This window comes from Grampus griseus, assembly GCF_964374135.1.
Source record: "Grampus griseus genome assembly, chromosome: 9".
In the NCBI taxonomy this organism is placed as follows: domain Eukaryota; kingdom Metazoa; phylum Chordata; class Mammalia; order Artiodactyla; family Delphinidae; genus Grampus; species Grampus griseus.
The window spans coordinates 8,023,878-8,036,811 of NC_139003.1; the positions used below are offsets into that span (position 1 = coordinate 8,023,878).

A 12,934-nucleotide genomic window follows, 5' to 3' on the forward strand; every position below is an offset into this window, starting at 1 on the left:
ATTAAAAGCACAAATAGCTGTTTCACAGAATTCAGATCAATGAGAAAAAACATACTTTGCGGTAAGGCTAATGGCATGGATGGTCTTGCTTTCACTGTGCTAAATAGAAAAGGGGAATCTTCCAATTTGCCTAGACACTCATTCGAGTATTGGGGCTGGTGGAATCAAGAGCAGGGATGCCATTTTCTTGTTGCAAATTATTCTTCTATCTGTTTTTTAAAAAGAAAACAATTTACTATTGTTTCATTATGAAACAGGATGCCTGTAGGGTCCCTACTTTTTAATTTTAGTTTTTTAAACTACTTTAAAACATTTTAATTGAACAGGTTAAATACGATCATGGCAAAAAAAATCAAAGAGTAAATTTAAGATGTAGTATGGCTAAAGACAAGTCTTCTGTAAGTCCCCACAACCTTAGTCTACAACCGTTTTTATTGTATAGTTTCCAGAAACTGTCTATGTATGTATAAGGGTTATGGATCTCTATGCATTTTTTAAAACACAGACTCATCTCATACATGGTGCTCTTCAACTTGTTTTTTGCCCTTTCATCTGGGCATCTTTCTATGCAAGTGTCTGTGTATCTATCGCCTTCCTTTAACAACCTAAATACAGTGTAATTCTCTAAAACTCTGTTAATAGACATTTCTATTAGGGTTTGTTTTGTTTGGGCTGCTACAAAAAAGTGGAAAATAAAATCTCAGTATTTACATTTGTTCGTATTCATACAAGAATGTAAATGCCAGATAGTGAAAAGCTCAGAGAACTGATACATGAAAGTTTTGACAGCAATTCCCAAATTTCCCTTCAAGGTGGCTTCCTTGACTTCTCTTCCTTCATGAAGAGATCATGAAATGAAACTGGACTGATGCTGTCATTGCACATTGTGGGTCAGACTACTGTCCCAGAGGTGGTATCACCTAGGACTGAAATGTAGATTTGGGAAAATATACCCACCATGATGGCCTGTTCCAGGCCAGTGATAGACTCAGCTTTTTGTTGTAAACTGTTTGAAGCTGCGAATTTTCTCCTGAAAGGGAATTAATGTTTGTACCATCGATCAGCCTGAGAAACAAATGTTCCTCCTCTAGGAACTGAGGTAGGGCTTGGGGTGGGGAGGAAGGACTTCCCTCCTCCTGTGGGTTCTCAAGGAGGCTCCAGCCTAGCTCCTAATGCTCAGGGCTGCCCAGAAAGATCATTAGTGAGAGCAGGGTGGAGTGGAGATCCAGGGGAAGGATCGCCGGGAGCCAGGCAGGGCCTCAGGGATTAGAGTGCTGCCTGTGGTCTCTGGCAGCGGTCACTTCAGGCAGAAGCGGTACATTTCTCTCGGCGTCACATTTCTCTAAGTCCCAGCCCCTCAGTAAGGTCTCGCTGAAAGACACGGTGGGGTTTCCACATCTGTCTCCTGTAATAGCATTAGTGATAGTCACAGACTGAGACAGCCGTCACCAGCAGCAAAAGAATCTCACGAGGCGGCACCAGGGCACTCAGGCAAGATGGCCAGAGCGGAAGGCAGGGAGAAGTTTTTGGTGAACACCAATGGGCTGTACCCCGCGACAGTCACGACCTAACTCAGCGTGTATTTACTGGATGTAGTCAAAACAATTACAGTACATGTTAGGGGAGCATTTGCTAGTGAGACACAGAAGTGCATCTCACTTAGGAGTGTCCTCTCATTTAAACTTCACACTTAGCGCACAAGGTAGGTAGTATTACTGTTTCCATTTTTTTTCTAAGGAAATAGTCACAGAGCACTTTTGCAACTTGTTCAATGTTGCTGAGCTAGCAAGGAGCAGAACTAGGATTCAAAACCAGGTTACAGTTAGAAAATAATGTGAACCGAAAAACCAAGTAAGGAATACCACAGAGGTGAGTAAAAGTAGGTAATAAAATTGAAATCCTCCACTCATGTTCATAGCAGCATTATTCGTAATTGCTGAGAGGTGGAAGCAACCCAAGTGTCTGCTGACAGATGAATGGATAAAATGGGGTGCCCACACACCATGAAATATTATGCAGCCTTAAAGAGGAAGGAGACTCTGACACGTGCTACAACACAGGAGAACTTTGAGGACATTATGCTACGTGAAATAAGCCAACCACAAAAAGACTGTATGACTCCATTCATATGAGGCGCCAGAGCAGTCAAATTCACAGAGACAGAAAGTAGAATGGTGGTTACCAGGTACTTGGGGGAGGGAGAGGTTGTTTAACGAGTAGAGCGCTTCAGTTTTGCAAGATGAAAAGAGTTCCAGAGATGGACTGTGGTGATGGCTGCACAACAAAATGAATACTTAATACCACTGAACTACATATACTTAAAAACTGGTAAGACAGTAAATTTTTTATGTGTATTTTATAACAATTTTAAAAATTGGAAAAAATGAAATCATACTGTATATAGTACATGTGTTGAAACTTTTACAGAGTAATATTTGAGCTTGAATCTGGAGTTTGCCTGTCCTGGGCTTGAATCTCAGCTCTATGACCTGTTAGCTGTGTGACCTTGGGGAAGTAACTTAACCTCTCTGGGGCTTCATTTCCTCATCTGCAAAATGAGGAGAAACAGCACTTTCATTATTGGGTCAATGTGATGTTTAAATGACATGATACATTTAAGCTCTTGAACAATATTTGGCACATAATTAACACTCAAAATGTTCAGTATTATTATTATTTGAACAATATGATGGGTGAGAATGCACATATAAATATTTCACTTTGAGTAAAACTAAACATGTTTCACAGAAAAATGTTACTGATTTGATGAAATTAAAATAATGAAAAAATATAGGATGATTACTTTTAAAAATATTCCAAATATTTTGCTGTTAGTAGTTGGACAGTAATCTGAGCCAACCAAAAGTTAAGATTCTGGGTTTGAAGCAGCGAAGAGGTTCTGCTGCCTGTAAACACTGTCATGGATTATTTCTGGCCCAGGAAGAAAAGCTCCACAGACACGCCAATTCCTGGTCTATGGAATAGGGCACTACCGGTTAGTATGTGCCTTTCTACTATTGAGGTGGGAACTGATTACTAATTATAACACAAAGACAGTGCTAATGGATTTTCACCTCACTTATTTCCTCCCATGTACGTGCCCATCTGGGCCAGGACACAACTACCCAGAATTTCTACAACTACACGCAAGAAGGTACTGAAGCAATGAACGGCACACCTTCACTGGTAATTCCATTTTGGAATTGCTAATTTCAGATGTGATTTAGCTCACTGAGTCGGGCTGTCAGAGACCAGGAAGTACCCAGCGGTGGGCACTTAGCTGAGACCAAGGCTCACTTAAGTAGGATTCTGGCACTGTAGGTGGGAATATTTACTACTGCTGTGAATAGTAAATCATAAATGTTAAATTACATTCAATCTCAGAAATAACTGTGCAGAATTTCTCATGGCATAGAAAATCGGGCAATTATTGAGGTGCTTATACTTCTCACAGTCCATTGCCACTTTGCTGTGAGACACAATCACACTTGGAGCTACAATCTAATTTATCTCAGCTCCATTTTTGTGTATTTTACTCTAGTAAATATGGAAAAATGCTTAATCTAAGTTTTAGAGTTCTTTAAAAAAAGAACATATAATACGTTGTCTATTGTTTAAGCTTTAAATTTAAAACTTACATATAACTAGTGAAAACATTAAATTCATAAATCATTAAAAAGATAAAAACAAGAGTAGTCTTCCTAGATCATGATATTGTAGAAAAACACTGGACTAGAAGTTTGGAAATCTGGGTCTTAGTCTTATCTCCACTTCTCATTTCCAATGTAAGTTTAGAAAGTAATTAAAAATTTCCTGGGCCCCAATTTATGTATCTGAACTTTAAGAAATTTTTAATGATTCCAGCAATCCCACTCCTGGGCAAATACCCAGACAAAACTATAATTTGAAAAGATACATGCACCCCTTTGTTCATAGCAGCACTATTTACAATAGCTAAGACATGGAAATAAACTAAATGTCCATAGATAGATGAATGGATAAAGAAAATGTGGTACATATATACAATGGAATATTACTCAGCCATAAAAAGAATGAAATAATGCCATTTGCAGCAACATGGATGGACCTGGAGACTATCATACTAAGTAAGTCAGAAAGAGAAAGACAAATACCATATGATATCATTCATGTGTGGAATTTAAAGTACGACACAAATCAACATGTCTAAGAAACAAATAGACTCACAGACATAGAGAACAGACTTGTGGTTGCCAAGGGGGAGGTGGGGTGGGGGAGGGATGCACTGGGAGTTCGGGGTTAGCAGAGGCAAACTATTATATACAGGATGGATAAACAACAAGGTCCTACTGTATAGCACAGGAAACTATATTCAATATCCTGTGACAAAACAATGGAAAAGCATATGAAAAAGAATATGTGTATATATATATGTATATGTATAACTGAGTCACTTTGCCGTATGGAAGAAATTAACACAACATTGTAAATCAACTATACTTCAATAAAATAAAGAAAATAAAATTTTTAAGATTTTAGCTGCGCTTCCATTCAACATTCAAGTAATAAAAATAATATACCCTACTGCAATTTTAAACACTCATTTATGACAGCGCTTTATCAGACCTTTACATGAATTGGGAAGCACTATCTACATTTTGCTGGTATGAAATCTTAGAGAGGCGAAATGCCCAGCTTAGGTCACATAAAGAGGAAATGGCGTAGGAGGAAACTTTGCACCCATTCGTCTCAGCCCAGTTTAACCAAATGATTCTCTGTGATTGAGGTAAGATGATTGGAAGAAGTAACTTTCTTAGCTGGAGTCTGGAAGCATGAGATTCAGTAGAACCTCTATTTTTACTTTTACAACACAACAAATGTGGTTTCACATATGCAAATTTCACTTGGGTGTATGCACTAGAATTTCCTTTTTCTGGGTCTCTCAGCCGTCCTCTGTGGTAGGACGAAAAGAACTGGAGACCAGTGACCATGGAGCACACCCTTCGGGTAGCCTGGACAATGAACCTGCTGGAAGTGCTCCCCAGTTCTCTCCGTCAGGGAGGCTGCACTCAAGTCAGCTTCCTGCAGGGGCCCTGGCTTCCTTCCTGCTCCTGCGGGACTACCAGACAATGCAGTAAAGAGCTGGCCCTATGCCCAGCTGGCCTGGTGCCCTCAGAATCTGATTCCTCCACTGACAAAATTGCTCTCATTCTTGCCCTATGAGAAGAGAGAGAAGCCAGGGGTTCTTTGGAACACTGCTCAGCACAAGAGCCTGGGCCCAGCATCTCTCTGTGAGGGTTGATAGGGTTGGTGGACCTGGACCTTCTCTCCTCTTGATGGTCTCTGATTTGTAAGTTTCTCTGATAAAGGCTGCTCTGTATCACTGCCACGTGGTATTCTAGAATTCGACTTGAGCCCTGTGGCACAGCAGGTCGAGAACGCAAAGGCATCTCTTTCCACAGTCTGCTTTCATTTCTTAAGATTCATTTGGAGCCATTAAGAATTGCAATGAGAATTACATAATTAAGAATTGCAAATAGGTATGTATCCGCACTGTACAATTCACAGAATATTTTCCTATTCCACATTCTATTAAACTCTCACAAAAATCTACCGGCCCAGATTTATTTTTATCATACAGACGACAAATCTAAGTCTCAGACTGGTTAGAAACCTGCCCCCAAAGTGGCAAATCTTGGCCTGGACGTAAAGTCTTCTGTCTCCAAGTCCAGGTCTCTCTCTACTGCTCCTGGGAACTTTGGAACACACCTCCAGAAACGAAACAATCATTCTAAAATATTGAAAGCATCCACCGAACAGGTCTTTGTCAGGTGCTGGTGAATTCAAAGCCCCGTAAGACATCACCAAAAACTTCTTTTCTTGTGCCAAACAGGGAAGATCATTTTAATAGCTATTTATTGTAAACATATTTATTATACTTTTCAGCTTGCTCAAAATATAGTGCCCCTATCATGAAACATTACACAGACTTCACAGAAGCGAAGGGGTGAGGATGTCTCGGCTGCTACTCGGCTGGAAGGGAACAAGACAGCAGCACTGTCCAAGTCCCCAGGGAACTGTGAAAAGCTATAATCCTGTCAAGAGCTTGCTAGACGGGTGTGTCTGGGAGTGAGGCCGAACAGACCTGTCTACACCGTCTTCCCATCTGTGATGTGAATTCACGTGTGTTCTTGGAAATACACTGCTCTGAAGCCTGTATGTTTAATCAGTAATCCCATTAATGGTGCCCCTCTGGGTTTAGACATGGTGTTATGCTGGAGCCTCAAATTTAATATTTTCAAAGCTGAACTCATCACCTACCCCCTCAGATTGCTATTTCCTAGCCTGCTAAGGAATTTAACCATTTCTAGGTGCCCAGTGGGGAGCCTACCCAGATTCCTCTCTTTCTTCTCACATAGTCATAACTATCAAGTGCTGTAGGTACCACTTCCCAAATATCTTACATATATTCCCCTTTTTCCACGGTCTTGCCCTTGATGCCTTTCTTTTTATATATATGTATGTGTGTGTGTGTGTATATATATATATATATTTATGGCTGCGTCGGGTGGCACATGGGATCTTTGTTGCAGCATGTGGGATCTTTTAGTTGTGGCATGAAGACTTCTTAGTTGCAGCATGCAGACTTCTTAGTTGTGCCATGTGAACTCTAAGTTGTGGCATGCATGCGGGATCTAGTTCCCTGACCAGAGATTGAACCCAGGCCCCTGCATTGGGAGCGTGAAGTCTTACTCACTGGACCACCAGCGATGCCTTTCAAGGACTATGTTGACATCCTTTGCTGACTGTTTTCCTCCCCTCCCGCCGCCGTCCCTATCAAGGTTTCCTCCACGGGGCTCGCTGCCAATAAATGCAAACTCCTACCACTCCCTGCAAAGAATGGCAGCTCTAATGTTATCCTGCCCAGGTGCTCAGCCTTACTGTGCTTTCTCTCTTCTTCTCCACATCACATTCCAGATCTACTGCACTGACAGTTCCGCAAACTGACTGTCCTTACTCATGCTTCTCCTCCAAGTCAATCATGCAAGGAAGAGTGTGCCTGACAAACTCTTACTTCTCTCTCAAGCATCCCTGTCTTGTAAGGATTTTCCTAACTCCCCCCAGCTCTCCCTCAGTTGGACTTTAAATCTTCTTGCACTGGCTTTGTTGTGCCTGCAGTGTCTTCTCCAGAGCATTGCTTGTTTTATGGCATCTATTTGTGTGTGTGTTTCCTTCCTAACTAGTTTTTGAGTAACTTGAGGACAAAGAGCATGTTCTATTTGTCACTGTATCCCTAGCACTTGGAATGATGCCTGACAAAAATGAATTTCACTTGAATGCACACACAAGATTTCCCTTTTCCTTCTGAACATGTCAACTCTCTTCTGTGGTAGTACAAAAAGAATTGAACAGTCTGGGTTCCCTGGACAATGAACCATCTGGGACAGTGCTCTCATTTCTGGTCAGAGAGGCTGCACTCAAAGTCTGCTTCCCGAAGGGGGTGTGAGTCAAAGCTGAACAGAGAAATGAATCTGAGAGAGCCCACGGAACTTGCTTAAGGACCCACAACTAGTAAGAAGTGACAGGAACATAAGTCAGGGCAGGGGTTCTTGTTATTGCCATTCTCTATTTTATTCACAGTACCTACAAGACTCCCTGGCACATTAGAGCTCCATCGATATTTGCTGAGTAAATGACTGACAGAATGAAGGACCGACTGACTGACTGAGTGAAAAGTTATCTTCAAAGCCCAGGTCCTTCTGATTTCATTCTCCTGACTTTTAGTTTGTATACTGGGTATGAATGTGTGTGTGTGCGTGCGTGTAGATACACCTTTCAAACAAAATTAAAAAGTGAGATCATGATTTCCTCTTTACGATAAAACATAATTAAAGAATAATGATAACTATTTATACACACACACACACAAATTCTAGGCCACTGAAACGTTCAGCCTTGGTAATTCATTTCATTTACTAAAAGAAAAATGGCTTTTGGAAATTAAGCATCCAACCTGACAATCATATAACTTTACACTCAGAATTAGTTTTCAGTAAACTGGTAGGATGACCTTGTCTTGTAAATTATCCCAAACGGTGTAAAACAGAGGCGACAAGAGTAAATTGTGGTTGGTCACGTGAGGAAATGCAGGACTTTGCTCTCTGCTGCCGCCCAGAGGCGGGAATGTAGCACAGCCGGCCTCTCCACGTGTCAGAAAACCAGAAGCAGGTGCAGGATGTGTGCGTCTGGGAAGAACCGCACTCAAGTTTATATTCTTCCTCTCCAACTTCTGGGGCCTTTTTCTTATGCAATGACAGCTGATTTATCTTTATCTATTACTGACACAGAACCAGCCATTCACCGTGAAGCAGGACAAAAGCCAGCAGAGGGATGAAAGAAACCCAAAATAGATCTTCCGTGAACTGATTTGTATCAGAGTTATAAACAGTTCAAGGCATAACAGAAAAGTAGACCGGTAAGCACTGTTGCTGAAACCGAGAGCAAAGCACAATTTTTTCCCTTTCTTTTTCCCCCTCATTTTTTTTTTTTTCTCATCCAGCTACTCAAAGCAAACATTGCAGGAGGTGGAAGCACTCACCATAGGAGGCTGTTTGCAGAGAATGCTCTCACACGCCTGCACACGGGCTCCCTGCCCGCGGCCACCCCCTCTATTGTCACAAAGCACATTTTATAATGCAAATCACTGTCTACTACATGGCTCATTATTTCCCTCTCTGAATAAAATATGAACACATCAATTATGTGTTCTTCTATTCTAAATGCCTACCCTTGTAGCACTGACCTCTTTCCGCTCTTATATTTTTCAGAACGTCCCTGACATTTGCCAACTGGGTTAGCTCTAAACCTTTCTAACCTATTATCTTATTACTTCAGCACTTTTCACACTTTCTCTTCCATCTAATTAGCATGACCTACAGGCATGCTAGGAGGGCGAGCTCGCACGCTAGCCCCCCGCACTCACCACTGCTTGTAATCCGCGTCACAGTTGCAGTAGTATTTGGGGTCCGTGCAGTTGCGCTCGATGCCGCAGGCGCATTTCTGAATTCCGGGCCCGGAGCCGCCCCAGTAGTAGTGCTTCTCGTTGGCTTTGCCCACCCACCAGGTGTAAGGGCTTCCATCTACAAGAAAGGGGAAAGGCACACTGAAGTAGGACCAGGACCCAGTCGCTATCGTGTCACACTTACATCCCCCCAACCCAGGAGCAGCATCTCTCTCTGATAGACTGAACATCATTCAACCCTCTTAGAAGTCAATGAAATTTAATAACAGGAATATTTAATAAAAAAGTATCAGAGGGATTGGTAAGCTCGAGTTTTCCCACCGGGGTATGCACCTCTTCCTTTGAAAGACACGTTTACGTGCAAGCTGCAGGAATTTAGGAGCCTGTTCTGTAAACTGGCTGCCCAGATGGGGCACATCCACAATGAAGGTGTGTAGGCCATGCACCAATTCTTTAATATACAACTCAGTTCATGGCTAGTTGTGTTTTTTCTGTGAAATGACAGTCGTGGAGATGACAGAATATTAGAGCTAAACATGGACTATGCCTTGGTATGATCTCTCCTTATTTTACAGGTAAGCAACTGAGGTCCAGAAAGGTTACACAATCCTTTCAATTACACAGCAGATTGGCTCCCAAACCAGAAGTTTGACTCTGTATCTCACAAGACGTTGCACAATGCTCTTTATACAATATTACTTTGCTTTATTATTTGGCCTAACATTCACCCATTCATTCATTCACTCATCTAATCATCAAACATCCACTGTGTTTCCATTATGTGTCAAACATTACAAGAAACTCAGCAGAATAATGGAGAGAAAAGATACAGATTGAGAGTTCAGTTCAATTATTATTATGAACACACAGGAGAGTGGGCGAGGGAAAGGAGGTCCGGAAGGAGGGTTTCCTAGAAGAGGTAACATATTTGAGCTATGTCTTGAAGGTTAAGTTACCCAGGTGAATAAGGAGGTAAGAGAGATAAGGACTCCTACGTAAAGGAAGCAGATGGTAAAGTTCTATATGGAACACTCAAGTAGGAGTGTACCCATCGATGGTACAATAGGGCTGAAGAGATAAGTTTGAGAGGGTAGCAGGAGTAGGTCACAATAGACAGTGGGTAAGGGCCATAGCACAACAAACTTTGTCCAAATAAGAAGTTATTTTGCCTTGGTTTATTCTTACTTTTCTGCGTTTACTTCTTCCTATTTAAGAAGGTTGAACTTCATTCTGAAACTAATGGGAAACCATTCAAGTATTTTAAACAGGAGATTTTCAAGATCAAATTTGTGTTTTAAAGGAAATACAGTGAGATGAAAGACAGATTTCAGGGGGATGGAGTCATGGAGGCCAGATGTGATGCTCCTATGTTAATACAAAAGAGAAATAATAAGAGAGTAGTGGAAATGGAGAGGAAGAGGAAGTGGAAAGAGAGTTAGGAGGTATAACCAGCTTGGGAATGTTGGGATTTAGGTGGGAAGATGGTGTGGAGATTAATCCTGGGTTTCTGGCTCAGGTGACTAAGAGGATGGTGATGTGCTTCACCAAGGTAGATCACAGGGAGGAAGATGAGAAATTTAGGGAATGTCAAAGAAAGGATGGTGAACCTGGTACCCGAGCTGGGCAAATGGCTATCGAAGTCTGGATCTCAGGAGCATTCTCTGGGCTGAAAGTCCCATTTTAGGAACCATCAGGTAAATGACTGGTAGCAGGAGCGACGTCACTGGACTCTTTTGGATTCCAACTGCATTTAGCGAACAGAAAGAGAGGGAGCTGGCCATTGTGGAGGTCAAGAAAGAAAATGGACAGAGAGGGTGGAGGAGAAACAAGCAAAGGATTTCCAGAAAAGCAGTGTGGTCGGCATTGTCAGATTTCATAGCAAAGTCCATGAAGATGAAGGTCTGGACTTTTAATTTGACAGCTAGACGGTCTTTGTTGAGAGGAGTTTCAGGCCCCAAGAACAGCTTCCCAGGCAGGAAGCTGGGGAATGAATGGAATCTCATGGAGGCTGTGCGGGCCAGTAAACCTGCACTTCACAATTAAAGTCTCCAGGCACGTGACTAAAATTCCATTCGAATAACTCACCAGCCCTTTCAGGATGTTAGGTGTACACTTGTCCCAGTATCTGTGCATGTGCTTGTGCTTAGCAATAAAAGGAGGAAAGAGTCTTGCACTCAGTGAGCTATTGTGTGAACAGTCACAACATCTAAGCAAATAACACAATAAAGTAAGTGAGGGCCGTACTGGAATTGTGTAAACACTGCCGCTGTGCCTTCTCACATATGCCAATAGCTTTTGTTTTTGTTTTATGTAGAGATAGGCAATTTAAAGGTAGGCAACTGTACTGTGAGTTCAGGCTTGACATAATAAATGAGCAAATGCTCTGAACTTAGAAAGGAGTTATTCAGGTTTTGTAATTCTTACAAATTTCCAGATTTTCCAGTTGTGTTGACTTAATTTGGAAAAGTCACTATTTTTCCCTTCACAAGATGATTTATGGCACCTGAATGTTAAGAAATACATTAGAGCCGACGTGGCAAGCGGTACAGAGGGAGACGTCAGCACCCTGCTCTGAAGGGAGGAAGATGCCAGCTCTCTGAGATAAGGGTTCATTCTGAAACCTTGTCTCCCGCGTCTCTGGGGCCTGTCCCAGCAGATAGGGGGCTGTTTGCTTTCTACATTCAAGCTAATTTGCTTCTCGCTTCTCTTTCCATCAGGGTAAAGAGTAACACATCCAACTTCTGATGTTTTTTCCAATGTTGGAACCATGACCAATAATAAATTCTTGTTTCCTTTTGATTCAGTCAAGAGTTAAAAAAAAAAAATAAGGCTTAAAATATTCCATTTACGGAAACTATAAAATCCGAGCCAGGTCATTTGGTTAGTAAGCTGCACTAGGTCTCTGTGGATTCCATCTCTGGCCGTGTTACAGGAAGAGGACAAAGGTGGATGGCGCCGTGCTTACCTTGCAAAGGCCCCTGGGGCCTTCCGGAAAATGACCGAGACTGGTTATCACATCTATTCACCACACTGCATCTTTTCAAGCTGACCTAATGCTAAATTCTTTCTCTCAAAAGAAATTTCAGTTACTATCACTGTTTTTGGAAATTAGGGGATACTAACACACCCGGTGGAGGGTAAGAAACAACCAGACACCCGCAGAACAGGAGTCAATGGGCTGCCTGGCAGGAAATGCCCTTGTTCTGCCTGTACGTCAAAAAGCCCATGAAAGAGTATGTATCTCAGAACCTCAGCTCAATTTCCGATTCTTTCTTCCAGCGGCCAGTAGAAACAACCTAACACTGTTATATTTTTGTCATAGAGAGTGATGATAAACTACATGAACAGAGAAGCTGTATGGCTCAGTATTCTTGATAAAAATCAGGACGACGTCACTCAAGGGAGCAAGGTCATCAGCAGCAGCTCCCTCAGCAGGAGACTGAGAAATGTGCTGCAGGGGATGTGGAGGAAGAGCCAGCTGATTCCCAACCACGCCTACAGGAGTACCAGGAAGCCCAGGAGAGGAAGACTCATTGTCAAGTTGTTTGGGCCGTGGGTGTTCCAGTAGAAGACCTAAGCTCTGTATGGGGCCCAGGCTCTGAACTAACCTCACATGGCAGACCTCAGTTCCTATAGGGAAGGACTCCTGTTAGACATCAGGATGGGATCTAAGAAGGTGATCTGCAGTGATGTTTCTTGTATTCAGTGCAAGAAGGAGACACACTACTGACCAGGTGAGGGTAGCTCAATTTCCCAATTCTTCCCCCATCCCCACCTTTTTCTCAAGTCACTCCTAGTCTTATATAACTAACGTTCCCAGTTAGGGTGAGGCAAAATCAATGTTATTTTCTTCTCCTTCCTAGGAAAATAAGTTAAGTGCAGTACAAAACGTTTTACTTAGTTGTTTCCTCATCTGCCAGGAACAGAAGAATG

At 42.1% G+C, this 12,934-nt stretch overlaps 1 protein-coding gene across 1 annotated transcript in view; it reads right to left on the bottom strand.

Annotated features, from left to right (window-relative positions):
- CNTNAP2 (contactin associated protein 2) overlaps positions 1–12,934 on the bottom strand; it is a gene marked incomplete at both ends in the record, with an annotated part of 2,009,686 nt that overhangs the window by 429,104 nt on the left and 1,567,648 nt on the right. The window contains one exon of the mRNA XM_082661728.1: positions 8,963–9,119. Within this exon, the coding sequence (XP_082517854.1) occupies positions 8,963–9,119 (157 nt within the window). The remainder of the gene's footprint in view (positions 1–8,962; positions 9,120–12,934) is intronic.